The sequence below is a fragment of the Dysidea avara genome, chromosome 10 (assembly GCF_963678975.1).
Source record: "Dysidea avara chromosome 10, odDysAvar1.4, whole genome shotgun sequence".
Classification (NCBI taxonomy): Eukaryota; Metazoa; Porifera; class Demospongiae; order Dictyoceratida; family Dysideidae; genus Dysidea; species Dysidea avara.
Genome location: NC_089281.1, coordinates 6,154,976 through 6,173,217, shown reverse-complemented (window position 1 = coordinate 6,173,217; position 18,242 = coordinate 6,154,976). Strand labels below are relative to the sequence as shown.

The window sequence follows — 18,242 nt, the reverse complement described above, 5'->3', positions numbered from 1 at the left end:
CATAATTTTGACTGAATTCATAATACAGACAATTTATTGTACAAACACTGATTGATGGTAATATGATGCAATGCTTACCAGTAGCTATAGTGATCTTACTTAGTTCACTGCAGCTATATACATGTAAGTCTCAGATTACATTTCAAGTGTTTTTGTGTTGTGGCACTGTAGGGAAACACTATGCATCTCTTCGTCTCAATAACTGTATCATCATCATAATTTTTAGATCAACTGTTGTAACTGGATTGACAAGGTGAAAATTTGCTGGAAAGTGATGTGGCTATCCCACTTTGTTATCAGCTTTGTTCCACTCATTAAACAGCATTACAAATGAAGAGCAATACAAGAAGCATCTCTACAATCAATCCAGCCATGATGGAAATTACAACTAAATGTACATCCTAACTGAGAGTGAAGAGGGCCAAGAGGCCATCTGATTCATTTTTAGGTAGCTACGTGTGTTCTACAGTGATACACACGAAGCACCTTTGAAATCAATATTCTAATTAGGGAAGTTGTTCCATCGCTCTTGTGAACCCTGCAGATTTCAAAAATAATTTCAATAGAAATTAAAATCCATTTTAATTACATCAGCAGGCAATACAAAATTTCTTTTCTATTTTGACATGCTACACTTTATCTATACTACCATTACACAGAATAACAGATGTCTCCTTCACATACTGGTACAGAAAGTTTAGTAGCAAATTTTGGTATTGGTCAAATTATCACTGTACAAAAGTTTCTGTGTTTACAGTTTATAATACACAAATTGGTGCACTAATAAAAATATTGATATCAGTATCGGTATCAATATCACAATATCAGTAATTATATCGGAAATCAGTAAAAAGTTAAGTTTTTAGCAGATATTTCACTAAGTTACATATTGACGGTCACATATTTGGTTAGTCACATGCATGGATAATACAGTGTGAGGCTTGAGATACTAACTGTTTGTTAGTGGCCAATTGTTCCATTTCCAATTTTTTTTCATTTGTTCAGATTGTGTCATCGAAAAGTCTTTTTTCCTTTTACAGAAAGGTTTTGGCAATTACATTTTGCCATATTGTTTTGTAGTGTCCATACTGAAAAACCTTTATGTTCAGATGCAACCCACTACTATAAAATGTCAGTATTGGTATTGGAATTGGTAATTTTGTAGCTAATGTATCGATTATTGGTATATTGGTAAATTTCCATATCATTAAATTTGTACTGTACATTGTGTACATCAAATGCTCAACAAGACATTGGTTAGATACTAGTTTAACTCACGAAGTAAGAGAACAGTGGTTGTATTCCTGCGCTGTAGACAAATTATTTTCGTTTTTAAACTACTTTTAGGAACACATTTTTGTGAAATGTGCTTGACTGCTCTATTAGAGTATATCAATCTCTTTTCACAGTTTTCAGCCCCACTCTAAAAAGGATAATTTTGGTGAACTATGATTCTGAGGTGCGCTTTTTGGACCAAGGGGGTTTCAACTCCCCCACCTATGTCTGTACGTATACTGCATAACCCATCATGTTCACCTAAACATTAACGCTTGCATATGATAGCTAACAAATTTCTGTAATTATTTGGTAATGAACCTTAATGATGAATATGATTACTGTTAATGTGTAACCGTCTCAGCCAAACCTAAGCATACATCTCAGCCAAACCTAACCATATGTGTTTTAAGAAAAATGAAATCTACAAAAATTGTTAAATATTATGCATGCTACAAAGAAATATTATGCAAGCTATTACTATGAGAACCAAGACTCAAATTGATTAAAAACTATATACCATATTTCCGTGTATAAAAGTCCGGGTGTTTATCTTCTTATAATCCATTTGTGAAGCAGCTAAAAAATCCTAGTGCTCCTTGTAGCAGCTGCTGTTGACATGCTTTTGACAAGTCACGGGTTTCAGTAGCTGTAGTAAGACTTGTTCTACAAATTACACTATTGTAGTCTCCTACTACCCCTTGTATTAAGGTAGCACCCCTGGCCTTCATTTAGGACCAGGCATTTATTTGAATGCAGTTTTTGTACGAGGAAATACTATACCATCTTATTCACCTGCTCATGGAGAATTTGAATATCTTTGTAATTGTTTCTGTAACCCCAACAGTATACCTGTTACGTGCGTTTATGGTGTGGTAGACATAAACGAACTCATTGTCATTTCTTCAAAATAAAATTGACTTCGTATGTGTATGTGCAAGTGACTACAAGACTAAAACTATACCTTGGTTGATTTTCCAATCCATTAAGCTAAATTCCAATGCTGTAGAGTGTAGAGTAATGCAAACGGACATTATGGCTGCAAATGTAAAGTGCCTGTAGTTTCTTTCAGCTGTACAAATCGATTCCCTTGCTATTTGTACTATAATTCCAAAGCTACTCACCATAATAGGTTGGTGATCCTTTCCTTGGACACTAGAAATAATGCTGAAATAATAAGTTGTCCAAGATAGGTGACTTTTCAGTCACATAATAGCCATTGGTATTATCCCAGAGTTACCGTACTCCATGTTGTTATAAAATGTTTTGTGCTTTACTTAATTATATTGTACTGCCCCACAGATTGGATCAGCTACCATGAACTGTTTTATGCTGTTGCTTGCTACTTGGTGTTGTACAGTTTCTGCTATGGATAAGGTAGTACAGGAAGTGTATGTGTGTATAATTGTATGTAATGTAACACTTTCACACCTCAGATCAAAGGAATTCCAGAGGATACATACCTCTTCACAGGGATGCAACTAAATGTACACTGGTGTATATTTTATAGTTGTAACCTGGGCACGAGTGATTTGCCAGAAATGTATGCCCATAGTCCAAGGGCGCAGCCCAAGGACTGTGGGCATACATTTCAGGCAAATCACAAGTGCCCATGCAGTGTTGGGAGTAACGCGTTACATAATGTTATTACTTTTGTAGTAACTAAGTAATATAACGAAATACACTATAAAAAAACAGGTAATATAACTCAAGTTACTTTACTTACAAATGTAACACGTTACCTAAGTAATACAGTTACTGTAACGAGTCTAATATTATGTAATATTATTACTACAAATAACGATGTTACTAATCTCATTAGTTATCCTCTGAGTAACGTCTAGCCACAACGAAGTATTGAAGCCTACTGAATGAAGCTTATTCACCAGCTTCTTACTTATAACCAAGATTTGCACGTTGTCCAACAACGCAATCATGTCATGTGATAAGGTGGTAGTTTCACACGTGACAGCTTAAGGCTGTGGACACAAAGTAATGTAATATGTAATATTATTATAGTTACTTTATTTTATGAGTGATATGTAACTGTAACTAAATAGTTCAGTTGCAAGTAATATGTAATATGTAACTAGTTACTTTTACAAAGTAACTTGTCCAGCACTGTGCCCATGTTACAGCTATTATGTGACACTTCCGTTAAGGCTGATAGCCTTAATGCCAATACGAGTGGAATCACTGGATTCATTATATATGCATGCCTGAAAGATTCGATTATGGTTCGGCAGCAAGTAACGTTGTAACTATGATTGTTATAATAAACGGATGAGTCCTACGGATATCACAGAAGTCGAGTAGGGCAAATTTCGGGGAAGTTACAAGTGTTTTAGTGTTTTCGCATTGTTTAAAGACTAATCACAATGTATACTAAAGACCTAAAGGAGTAAGCTTCCTTATAGAGTGGTTAACTTGTATCATCCGTAATGTGGGTGTGTCTGCATCCAAATACATGCTGAAACACTTGGGAATGTACTGTAAGGCTATAGTATGTTCACGTTGAGCTGAATCCTGAAAAAACAGCTAAAAATTAAAAGTGGATTTTTTCTCAATCGAGTTAACATTTCAGCTAACCAGATGATTATTGGTAACAGCAAAGGTGTCAACAACAGATACATACGGTTTGGCTCCATTACAAGTTCGGGAAAGGGCTGTAATGGATACTGTACTTATGTGGCTTCCCCATAGGAAATGTATTGTGAAATTTTGATTGGCCATAAATATTATGTCAAAGATTTGAACAAAAAGATTTTGAAATATTTTTAGCGGATCAAGCAGTACTACAAATGAGCCAAATTTCAAGATCGTGTGTAATTGCATCCATGAGTTATTAAATGTTTTTGAGGATTCAGCTCAATGTGAACGTACTATAGTTCTCACCTTTAAGTAACATTTTCCAACTTGTAGAATGGCAAGGATACCAAAACACCTTCATTTGACTGCTGCTTCTTCCAACACTTCAATTTGTGGTAATCATCACAGAACATTGATTTATTCCCACAATTGATTTCAATCTGTGCTTCTATAAAACAAACAGAGGGTGGTACCACTACCTCATCCACATCAAGGCCGCACTTGCTTTGATGAAAGTGGCTTGCTCTTTTAGAAGTGCAACCACTTTCCTGGGGGTACATTTCAATGTACACCAGTGTACATTTAGATGTCTCCCTGTGTTGAGGTATACATGGTAAATATATCCTCTGGAATTCCTTTGATCTGAGGTGTGAAAGTGTTACATGTAATAGTTGTAACACAGGCATGAGGGCTTTGCCTGATATGTATGCTCGACTGCCTGAGGGCAGAGGGCATACATATCAGGCAAAGCTTGAATGCCCAGTATTACAGCTAGTATGTAACACTTTTCAGGCTGATAATGGAAAAATTACAAAGTTCACTAAAGGTCTAGATAGGTAATTGTAGAGTGGTTACTTCGTGCAGAGTGGTAGCTTTGTGATGGAGGCGTGTCTGTATTCGAAAATGTGCGGAAACGATTGGTGAATGCGCTTTATACTCACCTTAGCCAAACATTTTTCAACTCATAGGATGGCGAAGATAGACCTGGATGATTCGGTTTAACATTGTTACTAAATAAACTATATTTATTGACTTACACATTGCTGTATAGTTCGCCTCGAGTTGCTCTCACTAATCGATATTAACAGTGAGTCATGTATGCGTGACCAGAGACCACGTGTATTCGAATAGTTTGATGCAATATACACTGGTAGATGGAAGCCGTACTGTAGTCTATTAACGTTCAATGGTAGAACCTTGACAGATGGCTATGGTAAAGAAGGATAAAAGGTAAGAAAATAGCACAAGCATTGTATGTTCATCAATATACCAAAAGTTTTTTCTTAAGCAAGCTAGAAACGTTTCTGCGAAAGAATTAGGGCTGTAGCTGTAGCCAGTTTTCTGCTACGCTTGACTGAAGGCGTCAGGCAGGCAGGCAGTAGAAAATTCTGTTGAATAAATATTTTTTTTAAAATTCAGTAGCAACTTACGGAAATGTTTCAGGTTGATCTGAAGACACTTTTGGGCTTGGTTTTACCCAACCAATACTGTCATGTCATTGTGAGGAAAAATTGCAGCAGGTTTTTGGGTTATATTATATCACAGATCGCCGCCACACCTTCGATGTCCCTCGTACTGTATGATTAAATGACTATCATTTTAATACGAGTTACAGAATGCTTATATTCCATTCAGGTAATGAAATACAACCATGTAGTTTAGGGAATCCATGAATGTTCATTCTTTAATTTTTCTTAAAAAATGTTCGAATGTTGTTACACCCACTCAATTAGTCCAATCAATGACAAAAATGATAATTTTATGAACATGTAGTAAGCTGCACATAAGGTAAAGTTACGTACATTTGTGAAACTTGTAGCTTCAATTACAGGAAAACTGATGTTAAAAACAACCAATTTAAAAGTAAAAAAAAGAACAAAGTAAAAGTAACCACAAAAAAACAACAACAAAAAACAGTATGGGCAGGATAATGAATGTTTGAATGTTGAAGTTTACATTCAAATGTTGAGGTTAACAAACATTCTAACAAATGTTTGACATTTGTTCATGCCCTAATGTAGTTTGTGTCCACGTTAACATTTTTGCTGGCCCAGTCACATATTATAGCTGGTCCAATGTCTTGTAACACCGTCATGCTAGCAAAAAAGTCCTGAGGTTGTCAATAGATAATAGGTATACGGGCACAATGTGGAGCCTATGAAATTTATAAATGCAAAGGCCTGAATCTGTAGCACATGAGCGAAGCAAGGGTGCTACTAACGGTCTGATGGTTTATAAATTTCATAGACTCCACATTGTGCCCTTATAACTGCTATTTTACATGCACTCACATTACATACCTCGTCCACGGCTGTTTCTGCTGTAGACTCAGTGAAAGTGACTTGTTTTCTTGCGATAATACTAGTGCCATGGCAACTATACATGCTCACAAGACAACATAATTGCCCTCATTACATCACTGCACGTGAAAAATGCATACTGATTGAAGAAACCTAGATTTCGAGCTTATGTTATATTGTGTCTGAAGATGTGGAAAACAAGGTGGAATATATGAGAATTATTACCCACCCAAAACAGCCTAAATAGAGTCTAAAGGCTTGCTTAACGAAAACTACTTTCAGAAAGAGAAAATTCAGTCCAGTAGTCCATCCAGTGATTATACATTACCAGCTTAAAGACAAGCATTATAAAATGACACTGTTTGTGGCTAAAATCTGCTTTGTCTGCTATCTGGACAGCATTTCCCAAAAGGGTGTATCCATTTACTGCATGGACTGGACTATGCAGATTATATTCAATAAAGCTCAGTGTAGTTTGTATCAAAAATGGTATGCCTACTGGTAGCAAAGATGCAAGACTATGCACTGTGAATACTACTAATAAGGCATCTATCTGTCTGTATTCTTAGTCTTGTTTTCTTTTTTTTTTTTTAAAGCACACATTGACATGCATTATGTAGGATTGAACAATGTAGCGTCATCTATTGCATTTCAACAGTCTGTGTATTTACTATATATAGCTTTGCCGGCTATTTGGTTTGTGATACTTGCATATAAAGGAGCAATTGCATATTAGCAGCTAGCCAGAGAAATGCTTCCCAATGAACACACTTTATAACAGGTAGGTAAGGCTACACGTATTAATGTTTGTGAAAAACTACATTTGGTGTACACAAAAGAGTTCAAATTATGAATCATCACTGTATTGTTAAATAGACTAGCCTCTAATGTGCAAGGCAAGACTTTGAATGTGTGATATGCAAAGTAATGATCATTAAGTTAAGTGATTGAAAAGGGTATGATGAAACTTTGTGAGTCCAGTAATCCAATCACAGTGAATGGACACACCCTATAGCTAGAGGTCAAATATGTTGAAACTGAAAACAGCAGGAAACCATAAAACCACATTGCCAAACCCAAAATGTTTTGTTTTCTTGATTGTCTTATTGTCTAAAGAAGATGCCACGCCTAATTGATTGATCTTCACTTTCATTTTGGAAGGAAAAATTTGTATCTGTTGATGATGCAATAGTTGTTTACACATAAACATTATTGCTTATGTGTCATTAGTAAGAATTGTGTAACCCAGAGTGTGCAAACTAATTGTGCTGTGGATATGTAATTATGTACATACCACTTTCTTTCACACCTCACTTCAAAGGGAAAAGAAGGTGCTTAAGTGGTATAATAGCGGTAGCTAGTGATGAAGCCTGGAATGAAACGGAATCAATAGGGATGCACGCCAAGTTAAAAATCGTTTTAAACAGATTGTCCACTTATTTATTTATTTATGATTACTGGGCAGTCAGCACAGCTGGTGTGCCCAGGAAAAAAAAAGAAAAAAAGGGGGAATCACAATATTAGGTACAATTGTATACTAACTAGTGTGGTGCTGATTGTTTGTAAAGTGTGATATCAAGTTAGTTGTAAACTCATCATAGTTTGTCATCTCTATAATAAATACAGGCAGTTCATTCCATTCTTTGATTGATCTTGAGTAAAATGATTGTTGATAAGATGTTGATGGTGTGGGCAGGATAAAATGCAAGGGATGATAGTGTCTTGTTTGTCTCTCTACAGATTGATAATATGAGGGAATTGATAGGGATATGTCTTGATGGAGGATTTTGTGGAGCAGTTACAGTCTAGATATCTTTCGTCGTGTCCGTGGGATAGGCCAGGATAGTTGATTTAATATTTGTGTCACAGAGCTAGTTCTGTTGTAATCACTGATGACCCACCTGGCTGCTCTACGCTGGATTTTTTTCCAATTTGTCTACATCAACATTATAACAGCACTGTTTCCAACTACCACACAATAACTAGAATTGTGCTAGAATTAGTTTGCTTCTGCTATAGACATGCTAGAAGTCATTTGCTCGATGGCTCTATTTAATGCCCACTGCAAGAATGCGTTGTACAATCATCTCAGGACTATTTAGCTAAGCTGTTAAAGTATTTTTTGTAAGCACTGTTAATATAACATACTGCAGTTTGCTAACTGTCGTAAATCGCTGCCAAAAATGGTAGAATTATAGTCGCTTCAGAAAACCAGCGACACTTGTACTAAATTGGCTTGAATACCGTTACAACATGAAAATACTACTGTAGTTTACCTTTTTGGAATGGTAAGGAAGTACTTCTATATCAGGATTAAACTGAACTGGATGGATTTTATTTGCACACACCTTGCCACGTGGTGGGCATTTAATAGAACTTTCGAGCGAACGATTACTAGCATGTCTATTAACAGAAACAAACTAATTCTAGTTATTGTGTGACCGTTGGAAACAGCGCACAATGTGTTAGAAACGATTTTACACTTGGCGCGCGCCCCGATTGATTCCGTTCCATTCCGGCTTTCATCAGTACCCGTATAATAGCACTGCTATCAGTGTTCAGGAATGCATTAACGAGAAATGGAGGTAGTATATTTATATAAGTTATATCCCTCCTAGAAGTGATATATACTACCTCCTATTCTTATTAATGCATTCCAAGCATTCTCAGAAATCATCTGTAGTGATTTCTTTGATGAAACTGTGTGATCTCCTCTGCTTTAATATAGCGACACTTCACAGGATCGATAGTGAGTTTTAGTTTTATAAAGTGAGCTAAAGCATAGATCATGGACTTGGGGGAGAAGATAGTTCGTTGTTTTACTGAATGAAGATGGTCACAGGTTAGTTTATATTGCTGTTTTGATTGTATAGTCATGTGGGGATGTTCAGACACTATGCTAGCGCTTAATTGATTTGGCCATTAGTGTTATCATAATATTATTCACTACTTTAGTTTATTCATGGCTAGTAAAGTAAGTACTTTAGTACACTTGAATTGTCTTTATATTGCTGTTTTGACACCTGGCGCAATGGTAGTGACTGGGCGTGGTGCTTAATTGACTAGGCCATTATAGCGCTGTAAACATATTCACTGCTTTAGTTTATTCATGGCTAGTATAGTAAGTACTTTATAGTGCGTTTCATTATTAGCTGTTCAGCTTGCATTTGGGTTTCCTGTGTTTAATTGCGTACCCACAATTGAAGCGATCTGCATGCTCATGTTGATACATTTACCTTGGGCCTTTCAGCAGCAATTTATCGTTGCTCTTACGATGTTATCTACAATCGAAATTCACGTGGTACCATACAAATACACTCGCAAAGCATTCCTGCAGTTTCTCCACACTTGTAGGTGAGTCACCCAAGTGGAATATATTAGTTGTAACATGGGCACTTGTGATTTGCCTGAAATATACTCACTCACACTCGGGCTGTGCCCTCGTGCTTGTGCGTATATTTCAGGCAAATCACTTGTGCCCATGTTACAGCAGTAGTGTCTAATCACTGGAATGGACTACTGGAATGGACTACTGGAATGGACTACTGGAATGACATATTTTGGTTTCTCACATTTTTAAGGGGGTGTCTGAATTCATTGGAATGGAATGGTGGATTGGAATGGTACTTTGGTAATTTCAATTGGTGGTCACCTCTTTATAAAGACCACCTTCTAACAAAGACCACCACTTTATAAAAACCATTTTACTTTAATGTTTAAATTGAGTGTATCCGTCTTATTGATCAGTTGTGTGCCACATGCCTAGAAAAGTCAGAGTGATATCTAATTTATAAATATACCCCATGCAAAAACAGTTTGGCTATACAAAAGTGACGTCCCCATCAAACTAAAAGTAACTGACAACTAAAGGAGCTATTATTTGGGTGAGACCAAGAAATACAGGCAAATAACTCGTTATAATGTATAAAAATTTGGTCCTTTATCATTGACTCATACAGTCTTAGTGCATTCCTAATTAATTCCCTGTAACTCTAATTGGCTAGTAATTTAGCTACCCTCTACAACGCCAGACTATTGAGAAAGGTACCAATTTACTAGCCTATTACATTTACAGGGAATTAGGAATACAGTCAGACTACACAAGTCAATGATAAAAAGCCAAGGTTATTGTAAATTATACTTAGTTGCCAGTATATATTGACATTCATTTTTTGGCCTTACCAAATATTAGCTCCTTTAGTTGCCAGTTGCTTTTAGTTTCGTCAAGAGTTCTATATATTATGAACTCTTGGTTTCATGGACACATTTTTTTGTATAGCTAAGCTGTTTTTGTATGGGATATATAACTATTACTGTATTGTATCATAAATCAGATATCACTGGCTTTTCTAGACACAACATGTGGCACACAATTCATCAATAAGACTGTCTTATAGGGCCCTAAAACAACAATTCAGATATTAAAGTAAAACGGTCTTTGTAAAGAGGTGGTCTTTGTTAGAAGGTGGTCTTTTTAAAGAGGTGATCACTAATTGAAATTACCTAAGTTCCATTCCATTCCACTATTCTATTCCCAGTGTTGGGAGTAACGCGTTACGTAACGCGCTACGTAATATTACTTTTGTGGTAACAAAGTAATATAACGAAATACGCTATAAAAACAGGTAATATAACTCAAGTTACTTCACTTACAAATGTAACGCGTTACCTGAGTAATATAGTTACTGTAACGAGTCTAACATTATGTAATATTATTACTACTAGTAATGAAGTTACTAATCTCGTTAGTTAGCCTCTGAGTAACGCCTAGCCACAACGAAGTAACGAAGCCTACTGAATGAAGCTTATTCACCAGCTTTTTACTTATAGCCAAGATTTGCACATTGTCCAACAACGCAATCATGTCACGTGATAAAGTGGTAGTTTCACACGTGAAAGTTTAAGGCTGTGGACACAAAGTAATATAATATGTAATATTATTATAGTTACTTTATTTTATGGGTAATATGTAACTGTAACTAAATAGTTCAGTTGCAAGTGATATGTAATATCAAGAGTAAATAATAGAGAAGAGAGTATCCAACTGCCATATACCATATCAAAAATGATCCTGTTAAGTCTTTCTGTATATTTCAGTAAAATTTAGTGTATCATATAAGTGTTCATATCTAGTAATCATCACCTTCAACACTTACACACAATACAAAGCCTGTGTGCACACCACTTGTTAATAGACTAATTTAACACCTTCTTTGAAAATGTTTTAACAAGCAGAGTGGACTTTACAGGATCATTTTTGATATGGTATATGGCAGTTGGATACTCTCTTCTCTATTATTTACTCTTGGTAATATGTAACTAGTTACTTTTATAAAGTAACTTGCCCAACGCTGTCCATTCCATTCCACCATTCCAGTCCAGTCCATTCCACCATTCCAGTCCACCATTCCATTCCACTGAATCCAGACGCCCTTTTTAAAGGTGGGGTTACTGTACATTTGGGTGATTGTGACAACATTTTAGCACCAACTGGTGAGTGTAACACTTTAATCCTAAAATGTAGCCAAGTGGATTCAATTAAATGCATTCTAATCACTGCTTTACAGTATCTACTCTACTGTATAGCAGATATACTGACACCCAAAAGTGCTTCTTTCACTGTTAGGCATACGTGATTATTATGATGCAACTTTCTATAGCATATAATCAAGAGTTAATAATAAGAGAGGAGAGTGTCTAACGCTGTATAGGCCTGTAATAGATGATTGCGCAGAAGTTAAACGGCTTCCTTTTCGTGTATCGTATAGGCTTCTAGCATTTGTTCGTTTCCTTACCGTAATTAGTTTAGCCGCACTGTAATGAATCCTCGAGAATATTCGAAGACTGAACCAAAGACTGAGCTGGTATGTACAGGAAAAAGTGCTCCTTCAATTGAAGAATGCTCAAAGGTAGGGTAACATGGCGACACAGTGAAAATTCGAAGAGATACTCCGCCTTTGGTTCAGTGTTTATTGGTTTCTCAGACGCTCTCCCCCAGAGTTATCTTCGAGGTTAACAGCCACACTTCTTTACGCAACAGAGCGATGCTCTTCGTGGTGAACTTGAACATTGAGTTGAACGCACGCCCTTGTGTCTGGGATAGCCTTTGTGGTTAAATGCGAAAATATACTAGCCAGTCTGTACGTTACGTGGAAAAGAAGCCGTTTAACTTCTGCCCAATCAACTATTACAGGACTATACGGCGTTAGACACTCTCCTCTCTTATTATTAACTCTTGATATAATTTTACTGGAATGAAATGTCTGCATTCTGTTAATTGTATTAAGTTGCCATTTAGCTGTTAATAGGAGTAGAAAATTGCATGGTCATAGCACAATGGCATACAGTACATACGTACAAGTTTTACAAGTAGGTAAATTTAATGTGCCCCCACATTACACGCAGTTACATACTTGTATCATGTACTTCAGTGACTAGTCACCAATTCACAATATACATTTGTTATAGAAAGTTGTATCACAATAATCATGTGTGCTTAAAAATGAGAGAAACATTTTTGGACATGCCTACATGTCAGTATCTGCTATACAGTAGAGTAGATAGCTACTGTCAAGCAGTGAATAGACTACATTTAATTGAACCCATTTGGCTTATCACAACTACTTTTTAGGATCAAAAGGCGTAATGTATTTTGCAGACTGGATTTACGGACTGGACTCACAGACTAAGCTGGAAACAGTTTTTAAACAATATTCCAGGCATTATCCATCTCCTTCAACACTGGAGACACACTACAATCGAGCTACAACTGCTGGTACTGTCTTCCTTACAAGTCATGAAATTAGTGTGCGCACTAATTAATTAGAATACACTTGCGATACACGTGTGTTAATAGTGATAAACTGGTAAAGCGTGATAGAGGCTATTGCTGTAGCATAAATGTTTTCCTTTGTTGCTTTAACACTAGTGTTAGGGCTGTAGAGATGAGCCAGTAATTATTCTTAGAAGATAGCTATGGGCGGCACCTCCGGTCAAGGCGATAATGGGGCTATGCAAATAAACTGGCAGCCCTAACACTAGTGCTAAGTACTGAAACAACAAAGGAAAAACATCTACACTGCAACAATACCCTTACTATTGCTAGTACATGTGTATTGTAAGTTTATTCTAATTAATTAGTGCACATGCTAGTTTCATGACTTGCAAGGAAGAGCAGTTCCAGCAGTTGTAGCTCGGTATACTGGTATCTCCAGTGTTGCAATAAATGGGTAATGCCTGGATTATTGTTTAAAAGCTGTTTCTAGCTCAGTACGTGAAATAAATTACACCCCTTAAAAATGTGTAAAACCAAAAGAATGTCAGTCCAGTAGTCCATTCCAGTATTCCAGTCCAGTGATTAGACACTACCGGCACAAGTATATACAAGTATTAGAAATTTTAAGTTTGATTTGGGATCATAGAAAAAAGTAGGGAAACAGGGGAGGTCACCTATACTAAAGATGTACTATAATATAATTCTCCTAAATAGACTGAACTAGAGATTAAATGTCCACTAGTATATCTACAGGTGTAGGCAACCTCTCTTGTTTCCCTACTTTTTTTCTACGATCCCTAATCAAACCTAAAATTCCTTATACTGGTTTGTTTATGTTTTTTGTAACATTTTTATAGTGAACTCGTGCATACTGCATCAAAAGAAAGGATGGTGCCAAAGCTAATGGTTTTGTCTGAATGTGCACCCCAATTATTAGTTACTGACTTGAAAGTGATTCAGAAGTAGCCATCATGCTTTGTTTTCAGCTATGTTCAGCCTGTTACACAGGATTACAAACGAAGCACCTCTGTAATCAATCCAGTCACCACGGCACAATTCACATTTGCAAACATAGGGAAGCCATGCATCTCGCTACCATGAATGGTCACCTTGGGCTGTCAACAAAAAGAAATAAAACACAAGGAGAACAAAGATAAGTCCATGATGCATGTATTTTTAAATTTTGTAGCTATCTAATGGAAGTATTTAGGGTTGTGCTGAAGGCACTTTTGGGCTTTGTTATACTTAACCAATACTGCCAAGGCACCAGGATGGTATTGTGAAGCTGGCTTTTGGGTAATATTTTTGGCCAGAAATACCCAAACCTCCATGATCCCTAATATACAGTACTATCGTCCCTATGATATATACGTAATGACTCCTGCATTATAGCTAAAATTCTCCAAATCAAGAAAGATTATTCTTTGTGTGAATGCTAGCTTAATTTGTGAAAAAATGTGGCTGACCTTTTTTTGTAGTGTAAAGCAACTCGAAAGTGTACTACTAATGAAAACTCTTTGTAACATTGAAGACTCTTTGCTTCTTCTGCTACATAGCTCTTTCCTATCACCACCATTGCTTTTCTTTATCCAGCAAGCAACTTATTTGGCTATGTTGCTAATAGTAAAATGACTGCATAAAAGATGTATAAAATTGAGTGAGTGTAATTACAAGTATAATGCGTAGTAGAGTAATGTTAACAGAGGGAATGATAAGGTCAGTATAGTGAACCAGGTATGTCATGTTCTGAACTGGATGTTTGATTTTTCTGGAGACAGTGAGGGATTCTATTTCACAGTTGCTCTCTAGAAACTGATTGTCCATACAAAATCAATTTCCACAATTGATCATATACTCCACTCTTGACCTATTCACTGTAACATTAGCTTTGGTAGTAATGCAAGTGTATGTTCCAGTGTTTCCCAGTAATCTTTCAGATCTGCAATGCTGCCATCTACCATGACAGTAAACATTCACAGAGGCTCCACTTCTCACACCTTTGACATGATTCTCTTTATTTGACCTTCAATCTCACGTCTACAATTCTGCAATTCTTCCTCGTTCCTAGAATTTTTTTCACTGACGATGCTTCACTCAAGGCTTCCTGAGGCTTTACGTATCCCAAGACTTTGGCATTTTGGGAAGAATATATCAAGAGATGCCTGAGCTTCAGCAGTCACATGAGCTCCCTTCAACCTTTTGTTTGGAAAATAGTGGTCAGAATTTGGTGGCTGATTCCTGTTAGACAAAAAATGAGAAGAGTTGCATATGGATAACAAACAGTATACTGAAACTTTGGAGGGTTGCTCAGAATCCAGGGAGAATTATTGTGATAATTGTGATTCTGTTGCTGCAAGATAACAGTGATGTTGCTGCAAGATACAAGTAACCGGTGTGGGAATGGTAGGAGCCAGGTAGCTGACAAGACATCTCGCAGATATACAAGATGGTATTTAGTTGTGCATGAGTTTCTGTAGTCCAGCATACCTTGTGAGCTAGTTATGGTTGTTATTGTTAATCATACTGAATTGTTGCAATAATCAAATGGTATGGTAGTACCATGTAAGTAGGGAGTGTGGTGAAAATTTCACACATCATCCAAAACAAGAGTTCATAATATTATGAACTCTTGCCCAAAATTCCACCTTTAAAAAAATCATCATAGGGACATTTTACGCCACAAAAATCACCTTTACGGAATAGTACTAGTCCATATAATACATAAAACAGCATTAAATACAACAAAGCACTTACAGGTGGCCAGATATAAAATTTTTAAAAATTGCCAAAACTTGAATTTTAGTCTCACTACCTTACTCACTGCCTCACTGACCACAGTCGCAAAGCTAAAGGCCAAACAAAGCAGTGCACAGCCACCATTTTATACCACAATAACAAACTTACCAGTGGGATGTGCCTTTTGGGGTTCCAACGAGTGTAGGCCCTCTGCGCCTTGTCTTTTCTTTCATCTTCAATCGGGCTGCTTGTCTTCTTCATCCAACAAAACCATACCAAGGCATTAATTTTCCATATCAATACTTTCTTCAAGCAACATAATATAGATGCCACAGAATTATTTCAGTGTAAAAACTCACCTTGTAGATATACATAACACCCTGTACAGGATTCAGTTACATAACAAGTCATGTGATAATCTTTTTATTCAGAATTTAAGTAGACAAATATACAAACATGTTACATAGTGATCCCCAATAAATCAAAAATCCTTATACTAATACATGTGTTTCATTTGTAGATGATGGCTGAAACTACTCAAGTATACCTGTACGTGGTTGTACAGGATAATGAAGCCAACCAACAATTATTACCATATTTGGCACTCTTTAAAATATCTGAGGAAGTGTTTAAACAAGAATCAATGTCACAAGAAATTAGAGACATTTTACAAATAATCAGAAAATATGTAAACAACATACAGAAAAATTTTGCCACTTGTTTAGATGATGATCATTTACTCAAATCAATACTTGATCATGTTTCACAAGTTTCAGAATCAACATTATTAACATTTTGTTACCTAACTAACTTGAGTTTATCTATTCTGCAATGTCTTCAACTCCCCTCCATTACTGAATTGTGTTACTTTAATACACTAAATCAAACCGTATTAAATGAAAAAACGTATAAGTACAACAATTCAGGCAGTACATTACTTGATGAAATTACGCATGTAGAAAGCTATGAATTTTACAAGACAGAGAAATTTTCTATAACATGTACATGCATGGAGGAATGTTATGATCATGGAGATGTTCAATATATTAGTGCTATGAGATCTCAAGGCAGCAAGCAAGCAAAAAATGAACTCAGTAAAAACTTGCAAGGGAGCATAGGGTCCTTCACAGAAGATAACGTAGGTGGTTCTAGTGGCTACTCAACTGTTCCACCTCAGTCAAGTACTACCAACAAACACTTAACTCCAGCTCTTGAAGCAGCTATACCTGATCAAAGAGCAACATTACACAATGAGTCCTTAACTGGACAAAATCAAGCTGGTGGTCTCACTGAAGCTACTGGCTACACTACTAGTACACTACCTGGGGCTACTGTGTCCGTTTCTCAACATTATGGAACTGATTTTGATGAAGATCAACCAATTTCCAGGGAAGAAAGAAGAAAAGATGTTACAGTGGTGTCTAAAGAGAAAGATGTGGATTCAATACTTAAGTCACATCGTAAGGACGAGGCGTCAAGGAAAAAGTTATCATCTGAGTTACAAGCCACAGCTAAGCCATCAGCTAAACCTAGAACATCAGCAAATGTTGACAAACCACCAAGATTCCCTCGTAAAGCATGTGTAGTTTACAAGAATGAACAATACAGCTTAGATCCTAAACTATTATCACTTCCAAGAGCAACAAAGTATTTAGTGAAGGTGAGAACAGAAATTAATCCTGGACGTTTCATGGCAAAATTAGAATTACACTGTGCCAGGTAATTAAAATATAAATATTTCTACAATTATTTAAAATATTTCTTTCCTTATAGTGAAGATGAAAAGTTACCCAACCTAGATGTGACTGCTACTACCAGTAATGAACAAATTGTTCCAGTTAGAGAGAGAAAACATTTTAAGTCTAATGTTAATAAAACAGGATACATCATCTTTAGTGTAAGATACTTGCATCAGAATTGAGAATTCTCATGCATTACACCAAGAGTTCATAATAAAAATCAGTGAGGGTGAAAAGTCAAACATTTTCATGTACAGTCAAGAATTCATAATAAAAATTGGTGAGGGTATTTTGTTATGAACTCTTGATTACACATAGGCAGACAAAATGCATCGATTTTTTTAAACTCACTGTACATGAAAATGTTTGACTTTTCACTTTGTTTAACCAAGGTACCGTAATGTGTTCCAGGTGGCTTTTCGGATAAAATTTTATTACAAGGCTGTTGAAAGTTAGTCGCTGGACTCATTAATTGGCTGAGCTGAAAAGTTACTTGAAAGAATTAAAACAACCAGGTCCTAATTTGAGAAAACTATGGTAGCAGTAGGTCTGGTAGGGCTATAGTAGCATATTTTATGTATAGTAGATTTTTGTACGTATCCTCCCCTGCATCCAATATCATGTTGTACATACATATACTTTCCTCCAGTCAGATCTTGAAAGTTTCTCAGGACACATTCAGTTACCACTACCTAACAAGAGAGCTACAGCCAGTAGGATTGGATATGGTGGAAATGCTATTGTATTTGTTGTGTTCCATGCTGGGAAGGAGTTTGCTGTGAAGAAAGTAAGTGTAAATTCATTGACCATTTCAAGCTATAATGTACG

At 36.3% G+C, this 18,242-nt stretch overlaps 1 protein-coding gene and 1 long non-coding RNA gene across 4 annotated transcripts in view; one reads left to right on the top strand and one right to left on the bottom strand.

Annotated features, from left to right (window-relative positions):
- Positions 1–18,242, top strand: part of LOC136268174 (uncharacterized) — a 34,710-nt gene that overhangs the window by 12,062 nt on the left and 4,406 nt on the right. Inside the window, exons 1-5 of one of the 3 annotated variants that reach the window (XM_066063434.1) lie at positions 7,726–9,006; positions 13,797–15,388; positions 16,196–17,394; positions 17,449–17,572; positions 18,064–18,201. In XM_066063434.1, coding sequence (XP_065919506.1) covers positions 15,386–15,388; positions 16,196–17,394; positions 17,449–17,572; positions 18,064–18,201 — 1,464 coding nt within the window. In that variant the 5' untranslated portion in view covers positions 7,726–9,006; positions 13,797–15,385. Of the gene's footprint in view, positions 1–2,577; positions 2,653–7,725; positions 9,007–13,796; positions 15,389–16,195; positions 17,395–17,448; positions 17,573–18,063; positions 18,202–18,242 lie in introns of those variants that run through there. The other 2 variants (XM_066063433.1, XM_066063435.1) reach the window with 2 other exon arrangements.
- Positions 7,582–8,535, bottom strand: LOC136268175 (uncharacterized). Its single transcript, XR_010706894.1, has 2 exons — positions 8,441–8,535; positions 7,582–8,100 (listed from the first exon to the last, which is right to left on the bottom strand). It is a non-coding gene; the product is annotated as an uncharacterized lncRNA (long non-coding RNA).